Genomic DNA, 17,859 nt, shown 5'->3' on the forward strand with positions numbered 1-17,859 from the left:
TGCAGCACTGACCTCTTGTGTCTGGGGAGCAGACTAGGTAAGTTGAAAAGGGTCTTCAAAAGATTGACCATATGATATATTCTTTTTGTGTGTATTTTTGTTTTTTTACCATAAGAATTCATCCAGGCAAATGAATATAATATAGAATGATTTGTGTGAGTCCCCACATCTATGAAATTAATAATGTTTCCAATATTAAAGTAATTCTGTGGTGTTGTCCTTGTAAGTAACTTGTGAAGTCCTCTCTGTTTTTTAAGAACCAGTTGGTTTTTATTCTAGTTCATTTCAGTGGGCATTGCTATGCATCTCCTTTGTGCAACTTGAGTCTTTGCATAATCAAGAGACAGCAGAGGAGGCTTCACCATTTATTGGATAGAGATATTTAATATATACATATATGAATTTTATTTTGACTTCCATTGGCAATTATGGATACTAAATGAATAAGAGTAACAAAAATAGGTCTACAAGTGAAATCCATAAAGATGGTATTATGTGTCTATGACTTATTTTCCAATTGTTAAATTCCTTTTCAAAATTAATCTATTTTGACTTTCATTTAGTAATATTTATATTGTCTTTATTCTCTTGATCTCCTTTACCATATACCATATACCAATTTTTGTGGTTATTGCTAACTTTGACCTATCATATAATTCTAGTTAATTTGTTTATTGTTATTTTGATTGAACTTTCATTTGTTAGATATCGCTTCATGTAAATCTTTCCAATATTTCATTGAATTTTTAATTTAATGAATTTAAAACTGCAGTTAAAGAATATACCATTATAGTTAAATACTGTTATTTATTCAGTCATCACTTGACATCTAGTTTATTTTCCCTTTTTTGATATTTTTTTTAAAGAGTAATTAGGGCTATTTTCATCCTGAGAAGAATTTTTTTTTAAAAAGTTGTCAGTAACTTTCTTGGACTATAATTTACCTGGTGGAACTTCTTGATTCAAGTATATGCATGCTTTAAAACTTGTATATTTTCATATTTCTTGTCAAATGTAATTGGGCTTAGTTTACAAATTTCTCTACCATATATTTCCTTGATTGGGGCAGCTAGGTGGCACAGTGGATAGAGCACCAGCCCTGGAGTCAGGAGTACCTGAGTTCAAATTCGGCCTCAGACACTTAATACTTACTTAGTTGTGTGGCCTTTGGGCATGCCACTTAACCCCATTGCCTTGCAAAAAAACAAATAAAACCATATATTTCCTTGATTGTTACACCAGTATTGAATTTTGTTATATTATCTTTGTCAATTTTGTGGGATTTGTAAAATTTCAAGGCTATTTAATTTTAATTTCTTTTATTAGCATTGAACTTTTTAGTGTGATTATTGATATTTTATAGAAATTTTTTGAGGCAGTAGTCAATTCCATTTATTGGAGAGGTTTTAATTTAAAGCTTATTATCGCTGACCTGGATTCATGTTGAATCTTTATATTGAGTTTGAATTGAGTGGTACTTTTAGGTGATTGATAAATGTTATGAAAGTTACTAATAATTAAGGGCTTATAGTTTTGTGGTGACTGACCTTATTTGAGTATTTGAGTATTTCTTGAGATGTTTCCTATGAAAGGACATAGGATTATATAAGATATAGAAAGTTTATGATGGGCACATGAAACTAAGTAAGACCTTTTGCTTAGAGTTTCTTAAGTAACTCCTTTCAGTCTTCAGATTTGTAGACTCAAATAGCTAGAAGGGTCCCTTTGAGATAATGTGGCTTTGCCATTATTTTGCATATGATAAAGTTGAGATTCAAAGAAGATAGGTAACATTGTGGGCAAGGGAAACAGCTAATTTTTCAGGTCAAGTTACAGCAACTTTCTGGGCTTTACTAATATAAATTGTAATGTCCTTGTTCAGTTTTAATTAGCTACTCTTTGGATAATGCTTTTGTTTAGTTATTAATAACATTTTAGTCACCAAAAATGCTTCCTCTCCATTTCCTGTTTATTCAGATTTGGCTAGTGTCATTCAAATATTTCTTATCTGGCATGATTATTTAATTTTTTGATAATAAATTAATGTTCATGCATATGTGCGTGACCTGTGTCTCTCCTTTAAATTCTTTTTTCTCCAGCAAGTATCAGATACACTTTAAATTTTTACTTGGTCTTTTCTAATTCGAAATCTGTTTATGTAGTATAAGGTACTTTCTCATAATTTATTGGAAAGTTGCATATAAATTGAGTTGTTACTGAGTCATAATGTTTTAGATATAGCCAGGGAGATGGTAGTTTACTTTAAGAGCAGACTCCCCAAATACTCATCTCCAAAATAGACTTCTTTATATGTTTGGCCTTTTGTTTGTTGAGCTTTCTGAAAACAAAACAAATCTTCCATTTTGACCTGTGGTGTGCTCATCGAACATGGATAGAGTTTTATGCTTTTAAATAACTGTTCTTTTCTGTTTGGTTTTATCAGGGCACGGTTCCTAAGCTTACTGCTAAATCCAATTGCCGATATGAAATTGAATGGGTCACAGAGTATGCTTGCCACAGAGATTATTTGGAAAGTAAAAGCTGTATTTTGAATAGTGAGCAACATGATATCTCTATTGACCTTAACCCTCTCACACAGAAAAAAGGTATGTTTACCCTAGTCTCCTCCTTACACTCTCCTAGTATTTATTTATAATAAATTTTCTGGTAAGAAAATTGTATAATCATCAGGTATATCATGTAGAGATCAGTTTGGGATTTAAATGAGGAATTTTGAATGAAGTGATGTGAAGGAAAAAGGTTTTATTCTGATCCCTAGTAATGTAAGGGAACTTCTATTTGGAACAAAATTTGGATTTTATTTCAGTTTTATTTTTTATTTCTAGTTCATGGATCACCATACTATGCTACAGATGAAAAAGAATATTTTTATTATATGAATGTGTGTGGAGGAACTACAGCTGATATTTGCAGTAGTAAAAAAGAAGCTGCTGTTTGCCAGGTGAAGAAGGATGATCCAGTAAAAGTCAAAGTGGCCGGAAAATACCAGAACCAAACTCTCCGGTGTGTTCTCATGACCTCTGTGTGATGCTGACGCATACCTCTGCTTATTTGCTTAAAAAAAAAATAAATCTTAAGAACCTTATTCTCTTTCCTGATTTCCCTCCTCCCCAATGCCTATAAAGTAGAAAGAAAAATGACCTTAAGCCAGCATTCCTTCCTGCTACTACTGGGCATGTGGTTTTTGTAGGACTGTTTGGATATCACATTACCCAAATGATTAGAGATTGTTTAGTTAGAATTGTAACTTTGTAATATGGATGAGTTTATGTTAAATTGTTATGTTAAATTTGGCATTTGTTGTAAATGGTTCCTGTAGAAGTCATACAAATATTAGTATGTGATTTACATCATGTTTTTATTATAATTGCATTAGCATCTAATTATATCAATAATGTTATGTTAAAATTGACATTTGTTATAAATGATATAATTTTTGTAGAAGTTATACAAATATTAGTTATGTTAGTATGTGATTTGCATCACATTATTAATATAATTACATTATTATAAAATTATATCAATAAATTCAGGTCTGGATTGGTTTATTTTTTTAAGATAGCTTGATTTTCTAACTACACTTAAATGTTTGGTGACACTGAAAATAACTTGTGAAGGAAGCTTGCAAATAACTACAGGGAAAGGATAGTTTCTCAAAGGGAGTTTCAATGCAACTCTTGACATTTAAATGAGCTTTAACTTTAAAAATATTGTGGTTCTGTGAGATTGTGTGAGAATAAGTGCCGACTGCTATCATTCTAGTTAAGTTTCCAACGTGTAACATTTTTTAGGTTTGAATTCTAAATTCTATTTTTTAGAGTTCATAAATCCTGGTCTAGTGACCTAGTAGATTCATGTATGAAATGTCTGTGTGTGTGTGTGTGTGTGTGTGTGTGTGTGTGTGTTAGGGTAACATAGGAGCAAAATAAAGGAAATTAAAACAATTTTCATAACTTATCAACATGCAGTTTTCCATATCAGTTGCCACAATCCTGAGCTGCCAAATGACTTAGGGCAGTGTAGCCTTAGTGACGTGATTTAGATTTTTAGAAATGATAGTATTAACAAATGCTGAGCAAAGACTTTAATGTTATACATGCTTCTCTAGACTGAAGTGACATGTTTGATTTCTGTTCCCATGGAGTATGTTCGAGAAACAGCCTGCTTGTCTGTGAGATCCTTTACTTAAATTTGTTCCTGTCTTTAACTTATGCCCAGACCTTTCTTTGTCTTATCTGACAGTCTCTTTCCATGCTTCCTGGACTCTAGGATATCCTCACCTCTGGGCTTTACCAGGAGTAAATTAGGTTTACAATTGAATGAAGAAATGAAAAGTCACTCAAGCTCTAGTTACTTTCTCTAACTCTTCCCCTCAAACCTTTGTTTTTAATCTATTGCTTAAGAAGTCTTCAGTCATTCTTGCAAAACAGACAGTCATAAGTATTCATTAAGTACTGTGCTAAACACTGGGGATTCCAAGAAAGGCAAAAATCTCAACAGGTTAGAGAATATTAATCTAGATTGATTTAGGTGTAGTTTATTAAAGGGGATAAACATAGAGTATGATAATGAAGTTAAAAAAAATCAGCATCATAAGTATAAAATGGAAGAGACATACAGCCAGATAGTGCTTCTTCAGATAGAGATCTGAATGTTTTAGTGGATGTATGCCCAATAGGAATCATTAATTTGTTATGGCAGCCAGTGATACCAGTATAGTCTTGGACAACATGCCAAGACAAACATCCAGGATTAGAGAGATGATGGTTCATTGTAGTGTATCTTAAGGAGACTATTCGTCATGTAGTATCAATTCTAGGCAACCCATTTTTTTTTGTTTTTGTTTTTGCAAGGCAGTGGGATTAAGTGACTTGCCCAAGGTCATACAGCTAGGTAATTATAAAGTGTCTGAGCTGGATTTGAACTCAGGTTCTTCTGACTCCAGGGCTGGTGCTCTATTCACTGGGCCACCTAGCTGCCTTAGGCAGCCCATTTTAAAGGAAGCACATTGATAAGATGGAGGGTGTTCAGAGGAGGTCAGCCAACCTGGTGAAGTCCTTGATCTTGGGATAGAAGGATAAGTTGGAGTAACAGGCTGGGAGGGAGAGGCGATGGGAAGAACAGAGGAGCTATGAAAGAACTATTAGGCTAGTTCTCTTGGCTAGAGGAAAGAACTAAAAGTATATATAGGTAGAAGTGTCAGATAAGGGAGTTGTAAGAGAAAAATTTCTTAACATTTTTAAACATTCTAAACATTTCTTAACATAAAATGAGTTAAAATTTATTTAAATGTCAAGAGTTGCATTGAAGCTCCCTTTTGAGAAACTATCCTTTCCCTGTAGTTATTTGCAAATTAGAATGGGTTGCTGTGGAAGGTAGTTGATTACCTGTTATTTAAAGGCCTTCAAGCAAAGGTTAATGATTTTTTTTCTCATTAGGTATATTATGGACTAGATAGTTGAGTTACTTATTTTACTAAGATACCTTCTGAGGTCTCTTGCAGTTTTGAGAGTCTTTAAGTCCTTTCTTGTCCCCTAGAAATAATCATTGGTAATCACGGTCTTTTCTAGGATATTAGGGTTTCATAGAATGTTGTTTTGGAAACTACTGTAGTTGACTTAATTTCTTATGTTTTCATTTTGGCTATTTTCTCACATAATTAAATCCACAAGTTGTATTTACAAAGAGGAAAATGTTCTAGCTTATATGGCCAAATATCTTTGACATTTTTGTACTAAATCTAATTCTTAACCTAGGCTAAAATGATTGAAAGACTTAATTTACTTGATATCCATTTCCTTTAAAAATTTCAGTCACTGAATAACTTGCTGTCTTATTGGGAAATTGATTGTTTCCCAAAAGTTTTAATGGAAGAAGGAAGGAGGGGAGAAAGGGAGAGAGAATTTTGACTGTAAAATATATTTGTTAATGAATTCTAGATATTCTGATGGAGACCTCACTTTAATCTATTCTGGTGGGGATGCGTGCAGCTCTGGCTTTCAGCGAATGACAGTTATCAACTTTGAATGCAACAAAACAGCAGGTGAGGTTATTGTTCTTTTTAATATACTTGCTGCATTTGAATTTATGATTTTGTGTTAAAAGAAGAGAACTTAATGTAGTGGTAATCTTTTCTTTTTCACTATGGCAAGATAGCCTTTTTCTCCATTGCCTAAACTGTCGAAGTATTTCTCTAAATATTCTGTTCTGTGGCCCCAAACTTTTTTTGACTGCCAAGCTACAGCAAATTATTAGAAATTGTTGTGTGCTTTCATTTTGTTCTGCACTGATTATATATACATATGTCTATATATATATGTAAGTAAATCCTACTATCTTGATCTTGAAATCTTAATCATTAAAGACTCGTTCCAAATATTTCTTCTTTCATAAGCTTCTCCTGCTGTTAACCAAGTAGTAGTGATTTTTTCCTCATCAAAACTAAACACTTAAAATATATTTTATTTTAATTTTATTGTGTACATTTCTATCTTATATCTTCCTTGAAGAAAAAATCCTCAGGAGGCATCAACTATATCTTATCTATGTTGTATTTCTTTCCTGTCTTTTAATAACCAGCATAGTCCCTTTTACATGGAAACATTTAACACTGACACTTAGTGTTGACTAAATAAATGGCTATTATATTATTCGATTTTTTTTTTTTTAGGATAACTCAGGCAGTTAGGTTGTGCCATATTTAGAGCATTGGAGTTGGAGTAAAGAAAATCTAAGTTCAAATCTGGGCCTCAGATACTTATTTAGCTTTGTGAGCCTGGGTAAGACTGACCTTTTTCTGCCTTGGTTTTCTTATTTGTAAAATGGTAATTATAATAGCATCTTCCTCCTAAGGTTATTCTGAAGACAAATGAAATAATTGTAAAACAATTTGCAAACTTTAACATGAATGGATAATTTATGTTGTCAGTGTCATGATTGCCATCAACTCATATTTAGAAATAAATGTCTAAGCGCTATGGCATAGAAATTAACTTTAAGGAAACTTTAATGGAACAAATTTGTAGGAAGTTGTTAGCTAAATTTTGTTTTTGAACTTACTTTATTTTAACTTATGCCATTAGAAGCTATTATTATGGTAAAATAATACACAACCCTCTTGTCAATTCCTTCAAGACTTGAGCTAAGATGCTAATCCAATCATTGAGGAGAATAGTATTCAATAAAATCTAGATTGGTCTTTGTCTTTTAAGTGATGTGATGTGATACAGCTAATGTTTTTCATAGACTTTTTTAGCTCAAGCACAATCTAGGTATTTTTCCTTTCCTTTCCTTTTTTTTTTTTTTTTTTTGGCAAGGCAAAGGAGTTAAGTGGCTTGCCCAAGACCACGCAGCTAGTTAATTAAGTCATTAAGTGTTTGAGGCCCGATTTGAACTCATGTACTCCTGACTCCAGGGTTGGTGCTTTATCCACTGTGCCACCTAGCTGCCCCTTTCCTTTTTCTTTTTTTTATAAAACACTTAATATATTTATACTAACTTTAATAACATTGTTCTAGCATTTGAAGATTTTCAAAATGCTTTTTTTCACAACCATACTATAAGGTTGGTGATGTGAGAATTTTTTTTTGTACCCATTTTAGAGCTGAGAAAGCCAAAGCTCAGAACTGTATTAAGTATCTGCAGCAACATTTGAACCCCAGCCAACACTTACGTTCAGCATACTTTCCACTGTGCCATGTTCCCTTATGTGTCTCATATATTATGTTCATAGGAAATGAGCCTCTTATTAAAAAGACATTTCTGCAGTTTCTTATTACAGGCCACACAGTACAACTCAAACTTAACCTTTGTTGGATTTCATGCAACTCTTCCTGTGCCTCCGTTTTCCCATAATTAGGGAAGACTTTTGAAATCACATGGGCTTGGCATTTCAAAAACCATAAATAATCCTTTCTGTAATATTTTAATACAGTTTTGTGTAATTCATAAGTGAAACTTCCTATAGAAATCTGTTCTGTTTTTAGATTTTATGTAAAGAACAGGATTGTTCTTTGAATTGAATATCAATCTTGAGGTAGGGGACTATGCCAATGTGAGTAATTTGCATGAAAAGGTAGAGCCTAAATTTCTGACCCTATGTGATTAATAGTAACAACAGCGATAATAATAAATAGAATTAGGATAAGAATAATGATAATAATTAGTTGTGCAGTGAGGCCAGCCTTAAACTTTGTTTATATTTTGGTTTTTGCAAGGCAGTGTGGTTAAGTGACTTGCCCAAAGATCACACAGCTAGGTAATTATCAAGGGTCTGAGGTCACACTTGAACTCAGGGGCCCTTGTTCTATCCACTGCACCACTAAGCCTGCCCCCAGGCTTAAAGTTACAGTAAAAGTCTAGATGGAGATGTCTAATTTAATGTTATCTTTCTCAGTACCACTACTTTTCCTTTATTTACTTTTGTAGGCTTTTGTAGTTCACATGAACTTATTATCAGTTTAATACAAGTTATTAAGTGCCTCTAATTTTAAATAGAAATGTGAAGATATTTATTAACAAAATTATTTAGGAAATACTGTATTTACTGAATATTATATCTCTTTTTAGTAAATTCAGTCTCTTATTATTTCTTCTTAGAACATTTGACCTTATAAAGTTTCATTCATTTGCTCTCTTTTCCATGTGATATACTCTTCCACCCTTCTGCCTTTTCATACAATATACGTGGTCTTTTCTTTGTACTGCTTTCCAACAGTATCTTTTCTTATAGACAGGTGGCATTTTTTTCATGTCTTTAAAGGATCACCTTTGGGAACCCATCTATCACACACACACACGTATATGTATGCATTTATTTATTCCCATTGCTACAATGGTCTTCTTGTAAAAGTAAACATAATCTCCCCCCCTCCTCATAAAGATAGAGAAACCTCAAGAAAAATAAAGTGAAATAAAAAAATAAGTGTGTTTCAGTCTGTTCAGATACATCAGCTCTGTCTTGGAATGGAACACATTCTTTATCATAAATCCATCAGAGAAGTTGATTCAATATTTTTTTCCCCATAGTTACTATTGCTAGCTGTATTTCCCTCCATCCTATTCCTCCCCACCTCCATTCATTCTATCTCTCTATCCTTTCACCCTATCTCTCCTCAAAAGTTTGTTGAATCTAACCACCTTCTCCCATGATCTTCCTTCTCCTCTGTCACCGCCCTGCCCCCTTTCTCTCATCCATTTCCTCCTTTTTTTCCCTCTAGGGTAAGAGATTTCAGTATCACATTGAGTGTGTATGTTATTTCCTCTCTGAACCACTTCCAATGAGAATGAGGACTCACTTATTTTCCCTCACTTTCCCCCTTTCCACTCTTCCACTCCATTGCAAAAGCTTCTTCTTGTCTCTTTAAGTTAAATAAATAACATTATTTAGCTACTTTATACTTTATTATTTATTTTCATTGCTAGAATACAGTTCTCCCCCCTTCCCTCTTCTACCCCCCCCTTTTTTTGTTTGAGATCTTTCCCTTAACTGGATTGTAAATTTCCTAGGCCAGAGTTATCTGCCTTTCTCTGTGCCACCTTTTATAGCTCTTAATCCCTTCCCAGTCTGGGAGTAATTATAGGAAATGACTTAAAGAAATAGTGAAAGGTGTGAAAAATAAATTTAGAGAAGTTAGAATGGTTTGCATTAGGGAAAAAGGGAAAAAATCTTACTTGACTTATTCAAATTCATAGCAGAAGTAAATCACAGAGAAAATTAACAAATGAAATATAGCAATAGCAATGAAAAATAAATGAAATTAGTTGAAAGTATTTGTCTTGGATAAGAAATTAGCTTAGAAATAGGAAATAAAAAGTAGATATAAATGAATATTATGTATGGAGAAATATTAAAAGTAGGGTCCCTTAGTGGTCAATATTGTTTGCAAATCATTTGAAAAAGAATCTTATGTAGCAACATATGTACCTTTGCAAAGACACTAAGCTTTTTTCAAATTAGTAAAATACCTCTTTAGTGCTTGTAAATCAGAGGAAGCTTTTATAAGGTTTTTTTAATGGTAATAAAAATGTAGCAGATAAAGCATGATTTATGGGTAGGGATAATATTTACAGAAAAAATATAAATATATGTGTGTGTGTGTGTGTGTGTGTGTGTTCCAAGCTGTTTCCTCACCTCCCAACTTTGCACTATAGAAGACCAATCTCTCTCTCTCTCTCTCTCTCTCTCTCTCTCTCTCTCTCTCTCTCTCTCTCTCACACACACACACACACACACACACACACACACACACACACACCCTCACCCTCACACCCTCTATGTAAGGCATAGTGGCATAAGTCAGTTCTTTCTCTTGATGTGGATAGTATCTTTTAAAGTTAATTTAAGTATTCATATATTTAGAATAGGATAGCCATTTATAGTTATTCTTATAATATTGTTGTTATTGTTTACAATGTTCTCTTGGTTCTGTTTGTTTCTCTCTTCATTATTTCATGTACAAGTCTTTCCATGTTTTCTTAAAATCAACCTGCTCATCATTTATTATGGCACAGTAGTAAAACATGTATTACAACTTTATTCAGCTCAATTTCTAGTTCCTTGCCAGCAGAAAGATAAACCGAAATAATGAAAGGATTGAAGGAGATTTACTGAAGATATAAACTTCTTTACAAAAGAGTAAATATGATGGCAGTCTTTAAAATTATGAATTGGTGTGGCCTTGAAGGATATATGTTGAAGCTTCCAGGAAATCCTCTGTTTTAGGCAGTGAGGGAATTTGGGCAGAATGATGAAAGTATACCTTTAGAAATGTTAATATTGGCAGTAGGATTGACCTTAGTATGATATCTACTTGTTACCCTTAGTTATCTTTAGATATTTATGCCATTTATCATGTGGTAGAAATATTAACAAGAAATCTCAGTGTTTTCCCTCATTATTTGAGATCCTAAGATTTTTATCATAATAACCACATTTTGTTTGTGTATATTTGTATGTGTCTGTTATGCATTTTTCCCTTCATAGACAATGATGGAAAAGGTGTTCCTGTGTTCACGGGCGAAGTTGACTGCACTTACTTTTTCACTTGGGATACAAAATATGCCTGTGTCAAAGAGAAAGAAGATCTTCTTTGTAGAGTCACTGATGGGAAAAAACGATATGATTTGTCCTCGTTGGTTCGTCACTCAGGTATAGTTCTTATGGTTATTTGTACTTTTCCCTTCCCTCTCTCTTTTCTTCTCCCCAGTTCTATCAAGTCGATGAATGGAGATGTTTCTGACTCTTACCTCTTTTCATGTAATTATCTGATAATTGAATTGTATTGAATTTTAAGGATTTTTTAAGAACATAGAAATTTTAGAATATAGAAAATCAAGGTTTCATATCCTGTTAGGAGGAACTAGGTCCAGTGAGAATTGAGAAGAATTGACCTTTTAGGCACCTTCTTGTCTTATAGTCTTAAGTTTGTATAGATCTTGTCAATATGCAGATTTTCACCCCTTTCTTTCACTTTTTACTATTCATGAAACAATAATCTAGAGTAGATATTGCAATTTAAAAATGAATAAACTGAAGTAAATATAAAAAGAATTGTTTAAAGCCCCAAAGCTAATCATAGACTTTGCATCAAAATTCCTAAGTTTCTTTTTAAAAAATTAGGATTTTTGAAAAAGAAATGCTTTTTGAAATCAAGTCTGATTCCTCATTCTTATACATGCATTTATATAGACCTTTGCATTATTTAACATGTTTGTGTATATATGTATTTGTGTATACAAATAAAAACACATTAGGAATCCTCTATGTATATATTCTGTATCTTATCCTATACTTGCACCGAGGTGCATTACCAGTGTGATATATTGTTTCATTAGATTTCTCTAATACAACTCAATTTCAAAAGTATATTGTGAGGTGCTTAAATTTCCTATACTTTTGTTGACTCTGCCTCCTTTCTTGTGAACTTTTTTTTAGTTGTCTCACCTATTCAGAAATCTTCTGACCACATGTTCAGTATGTATACTGCTAATTTTTTTTATTTTGAGATTATTGCTATCATTGGTTATGATTATTTCTACATAATGGTAGAAGTGGAAAAAATAAACCTTTCCAACATGACCACTTAATTAGATAGATGTCCTTTGGCAGTAGTTCATTTGATCTCTGTATGTCTTGGTGTCTTATCTGTAAAATGGATATGATAATTGACCTCACAAGGTTGTGAAGAAAACACTTTCTAAACCTCAAAAGTGCTAAATAAAATGGGGACCATTTTTGTGTCTGTCATACTTGGATTGTAGTTCCTTGTGGCCAAGAAAGATTGACTTATTACAGGATTATTGCAATCTTTGCTTCTATTGTAGAGGTTTTGTTTTGATGAAGGGCACATGATCTTTACTATCACATCTGTAATCTTACGTTGTTTTAAATTTTTGTGGCAGATATGATTTAAAATTTTTTTCCTTTTTTAGAGTAGACTTTCTTATTGGCCAGCATTAGTATATTCCACTATACGAAGGGGGGGGGGGGATGAAACCATAAATCCCAGTTACATATCTTTTTTTAAAAAATGTATCCAAATTTTGGCATGGTAGTAAAAATTTCCTGTTAATTTGTGCTTCTTTCTGAACTTCTTTGAATTTGCATTTTAAAATGTTTTAGTGGTTCTCTTTTAAACAAAAAATTTTAAGATCTTACTCCCTTCTTTGCCTATACACACACACACACACACACACACACAAACAAATAACCTTCTCTAGTGACAACTAAGCAGAGTCATGCAAAGCAATGGCTGTGTTTAGAAATGTACAAGTCTTTCTACAGCCCTAATCAGTAATCTCTCTTCCAAGGCGTGGATCCATGTTTAAATTAATCTTTTCCCTTCAACTATATTGTAAGCCCAAGAGGGTAAGACTATATCTCATAGGCAATTTTTTTTTTTTTTTAATCAAAAGGAGCTTCTTGGTACTTAACTTTTTTGGTGATGTAAGGAATAGAGTGGACTTTTTATTTTCATGTTTATTGTGGAGCTTTGAAGAACCATTATGGGGTTTGGTGTCCCGCTCCCTACCTTTTTTTTTTTTAAAAGCCTATCCCAGTGGACATGATGTATTTTAATTACATTAAAATAGAAATTTGAAAATATTTTTATTTGGATTAAGTTTCTAGTATAGGTTATTGAAATTTAACTCTAATTTTGTTTATATTAATTGTCTGTGGTGTTGGTTACTTAGTATATTATTTTTTGACTGAAAGTAAATTTTTCTGTTTTAGAATTGGAAAAAAATTGGGAAGTTGTGGATAGCAGCCACATAGAATCAGGAAAGAAACACATTTTCATCAATATCTGTCACAAAGTACTTCAGGAAGGGAAGGCAAAAGGCTGCCCAGAAGATGCAGCTGTATGTTCTGTTGGTAAGTATAATATCCTGAGAAAATACTATGGTAGTTTTCTTCTAGGGCTTATAAAACTTTATCACTTTAAATGGGTGTGTTTTTTTTTCAGAGACATAAATATCTTATTCATGAGCTAAGTTGTGATACTCAGTGAAATTTGAGTCTCAGAGAAAGCTTCTGTGACTGAGACTATGCAGTTGAGGATTAGAAATAAAGATTTGCTTTAGATTGAAGAGGTGTTGGGCAGAACTGTAGCCATAAAAAACCGCAAAGAAAAGACTGTTCCTGAATATTCTTGTGTTATGTGAATTTTAAGACAGTATTGTTGACAATTCTATAAATTAACTGTGCTTTTACAGTTAATCATTCATATTTTTAAAGTTGTGGTTGAAGAAAAAGCCAAATACAAGAACCTTTATCCAGATGTCCATGTAACCTAGATTTGTCTGAAACAAGCTCAGTTTCAAATAATGTTGTCCATTGTCCCCTAAAACCAGGTAATGGCCTACAAATTTCCATTGTTTTGACCATTAGAAACTGAGTGAGTCAAGACTAAATTTTTGTTAAAATATTCAGAAATCCAAAAGATGTAAAAGATTTTCTATTTGAATAGACTGGGAAAGCTCTGTAACTCCTCAGAGAGATCTAGCCAGATTGTCTGGTATTTTGTATGTTTATAGCTATATACATACATAGTATTAATGTTTGTGATGTTCTTGGCAAAGCCATGGGAACAACTGGCTATGACTTTTCTCAGTATAAAACCTCTGAATGTTGCTTCTTGTTTTAATATAAAAGAGTGTGAGTTATATGGTTGTAAGATAAAATAGATTGACTACAATGAGGGGCAAGATGATGTTAGTGGATAAAGGGCCAACCTTGAGTTTGAGAAGATCTAATGCAGTTTTGCCTCTCACACATTTAATTCAGTTTAAGCATTTATAAATGTTTTCTGTGTGTCAGCACAATAGTAGGTAATGGTATGATGCCAAGCAAAAAGGAAATAACTCCTGCCCTAGCAGAACTTAAGTTTCTGCACATGTTTTCAGGGTCCACAGTACTGTTAAGACTGAGTTACATATTTACATAGATGCACTAGTGGAGGGTATGTACAATATTCTGGATTAATCAAGAGTAATTGCTGATTGGTTCTGAATGTCAATATGCATAATGAAGATAATTTACACACTGGGTCACAGGTCTAGACCTCAGAAAAAGGTAACTTAGTCTTGCTCATGGGAAGAAACCTGACATCACTTCACAGTCAATGAAATGTCATTGTCTTTATCAATAATATTGTATAGTTCCCTTCAAAAATGACTGTTTAGGTGGATATAGTAGTACCTGCCTATAATCTCTGCTCCCAGGAGGTGAGAGGCAGCCATTAGGTCGTTTTAAGGAAGAGATGAGAAATGTATCAGAGGAAAACTTCTGTGCTGGTTAGCATCAGGATCAGGTTTAGAAGTGGCCACTGTACTTCTGTTCTGGACAAGATTGAAAGACCCAATCTTCACTGCAAAAATGGTGGTTCTTTGAAAATCAAACTTGTCACAAATGGAATGATATTTGTATATCAGATTAGGAAGACACATTAAGAATTTCATATCTTTAGGTTATAGCTCTATAGTAATATAGACATAGTTTGAATTCAAACTTTGATCAACAAGAACAACAAAAAAAATAAAGCAATTATGGACAAACTCTTATTAAGTAGGACTTTGTAATGGTGCCTAATCTCCTTCCAAAGGTTTTAAAGTTTTTCATCTTAGTAAAACTTAAAATAAATGCAAAATGATTTAATGTCAAAGTTTTTGAACTTTTTATCTTTCTAGGTAAGACAACTGTTTTTGTTTTCCTTAGTGCCATAGCATATTTATTAATAGGATTGTTGTGTTAATTGGATTATTATATCAGCAGAGAATACTAATCAGTTTTTTTTAGAGATTTCTCTGGAAAAATACTGACTTAAAGGAAAGAGAATTTTAGCAGGAATTGCTCATGTGCTGCAAGTTTGTGATACCTGCATTTATCTAGATCCGTGGTGTCAAACTCAAATAGAAATGAAGATCATTAAACTGTACATAAGGATTTCTGAGGGCTGCAAACTGACTTAGGAAAAACATATCGACAGTATATATGTTATATTTTTATTTTGTTAAATATTTCCCAATTACATATTAATCGCGTTTGGGCTGCACTCTGGAGCATTGCAGGCCATATGTGTTTGATATCTCTAATGTAGATGATGAACTTGCAAATGATGTGGAGAGTTATAGAAGTATTTTTTCCCATATTTTTATATGTGCAAGGAATATATCAATGTGATTTTTGTCACACTGCAGAAGAGATATTTGTTCCACTTGACTATATTACAGAATGCCTATCCAGCATCTTTGTTTCTGTTTATCCCTTTCTTTAATCAGCAAGCTATCCTTCTTAGTAAAGAACAGTAACAAAACAGGTTGAAATAGATTTAGTTGATCAAAACTTATCAGAGTAACAACTGATTCTGATGGAATCATTGTAGTAAATATTCTCTTTATTGATAGTTTTTGTCTTCATTTATATTTCCTAACATGTTCCACCTCTTTCCAGTACAATTTTTCCCCTTCCAGAGAGTCATCCATAGTAACATACAACAAAAAAGAAAAAAAAAATGAAAACAGTTCAGGAATATTAATGAATATATCTGACTCCCACATCTTGTAGTGCTCCACTCTCATAGTCCCACCATATCTAAAAAAGGAGGGAAGATGCTTCCTTATGTGTCTTCTTTGGAGCCAGGAGTGCTCATCATCATTTCATAGCATTCGGTTTTGATTGTTTTCATCTTGTTCTGTGCACTTCTATTACTGCAGTAGTGTTTTTCCTTCTAGTTCTGTTTACTTCACTTTATATTAGTTCATTTGTCTTTGTTGATTCCTGCGGCATTATATTCATTTAAAACTGTTTTAACTGTTGCCCAGGGGATAGAAATAAACAGGCTGTTGCAAAAGTCTAAGCTTTTAATACTTTAGCTGAGTTTTAATTTCTTTGATTCTAGCATTTCACCCATATTAAGCTTATTAATTTTTTTTCTGGTGAAAATACCCTGAATTATTTTGAAATTTTCAGATCCTTCCTCAGAATTTTACTTTTGGTTCTTAAACAAATGTAGTCATCAACATCTATCATAATTTTAAAAGGGAGGACAAGTCTTGTATTATCACTGAAAGCTGCATATGGTATGTTTATATTTGAATTAAAAAAAGTTAGACCTTTTGTTTCTCAGAGTATTATAGAAGAAAAATTTGTGGAGGGGATTGGAGAGGGACCCTGGAAGAGAGAGCTGATAGTAGTTATGGCAAAAGAAAAGAGGGTAAGTAAAACATTGTTTAAAAACACAAACAGAAAAGAAGCTCAGAAGATGATCAAGAAAGACAACTTTGTAATGAATATGAATTATGTTTTAAAATAGTAATTGTAAACACTAGAGTTTCATAGTTTCTTTTTTGTACTTTGCATATGAAAATGCTTGTATTGAATTTGGAATAAAAAAATAAAAATTATTCATTAAAAAAAGTCTGATTCTTTGCTATTTGTAATTACAGCCCCTAAATTGTAATCTGAGGCCAAGATGTCTGCATCTAATTCTTCCACTTGATCCCCTTAGATATTTGAAGACAGTTGTCATGTTTACTCCTAAGCCTTCTCCTCTCCATGGTTTATAAATACCCTCTATTTCTTCAATCAGCACTCCTCCTCATGTGACAGGTTCTGCAATCGGCTCACTCACCGTCCTCTAGATGTGCTAGTTTGTCATTGTCCTTTCTGAAATGTGGCACCAATTAGACCACATGTTGAGGACATATAGTTTAACCTTCCAGTTTATTCAAACTCTTTAAAAATTAACTTTTAAAATTAAGGGTTCTTTTTATATCATACTGGTCCTACTTTTCCCCATTTTGTAGTTTCATAGTTTTTTGTTACTTTTTATCAATATGGGTAGTGAAAACAGGTGTTATTTTTTTAATCTAAGAGGAAGATAGTGGAAGAGGATAGTGGAAACCTTAGAAAGACAAATCTTATTAGCTTCTAATAGATTAGTGTGAACAAAAAAAATTAGTGTGAAGACCCTTCCAAGCATCCAGTATATGGTGAGGTCTTGATATAGTTTCTATCTTATTCACTATGGATCTAGAGTTTTATCTAGATTTGGGTTCATGTGTTTTGGTTTTTCAGAGGGAAGAGAGGAAAAACATGATTATAGGTGGAGTATAGTAATTTGTTTTAAAAATATTTTACATACCTAAAGTTCTTTTTGTTTTGTTTTTGCAAGGCAATAGAGTTAAGTGGCTTGCCCAAGGCCACACAGCTAGGTTAATTATTAAGTGTCTGAGGTTGGATTTGAACTCAGGTCCTCCCGACTCCAGGGCTGGTGCTCTATCCACTGTGCCACCTAGCTGCCCAAATACCTAAAGTTCTTAACAGGAAATTCCACT

The 17,859-nt window shown here is 33.0% G+C and overlaps 1 protein-coding gene across 1 annotated transcript in view; it reads left to right on the top strand.

Moving 5' to 3' along the window:
* Positions 1–17,859, top strand: part of IGF2R (insulin like growth factor 2 receptor) — a 155,141-nt gene that overhangs the window by 66,261 nt on the left and 71,021 nt on the right. The window contains exons 8-12 of the mRNA XM_074187971.1: positions 2,444–2,606; positions 2,847–3,024; positions 5,961–6,064; positions 11,006–11,170; positions 13,256–13,396. Of these exons, the coding sequence (XP_074044072.1) occupies positions 2,444–2,606; positions 2,847–3,024; positions 5,961–6,064; positions 11,006–11,170; positions 13,256–13,396 (751 nt within the window). The remainder of the gene's footprint in view (positions 1–2,443; positions 2,607–2,846; positions 3,025–5,960; positions 6,065–11,005; positions 11,171–13,255; positions 13,397–17,859) is intronic.

Source organism: Macrotis lagotis, chromosome 5 (assembly GCF_037893015.1).
Source record: "Macrotis lagotis isolate mMagLag1 chromosome 5, bilby.v1.9.chrom.fasta, whole genome shotgun sequence".
NCBI lineage: Eukaryota > Metazoa > Chordata > Mammalia > Peramelemorphia > Peramelidae > Macrotis > Macrotis lagotis.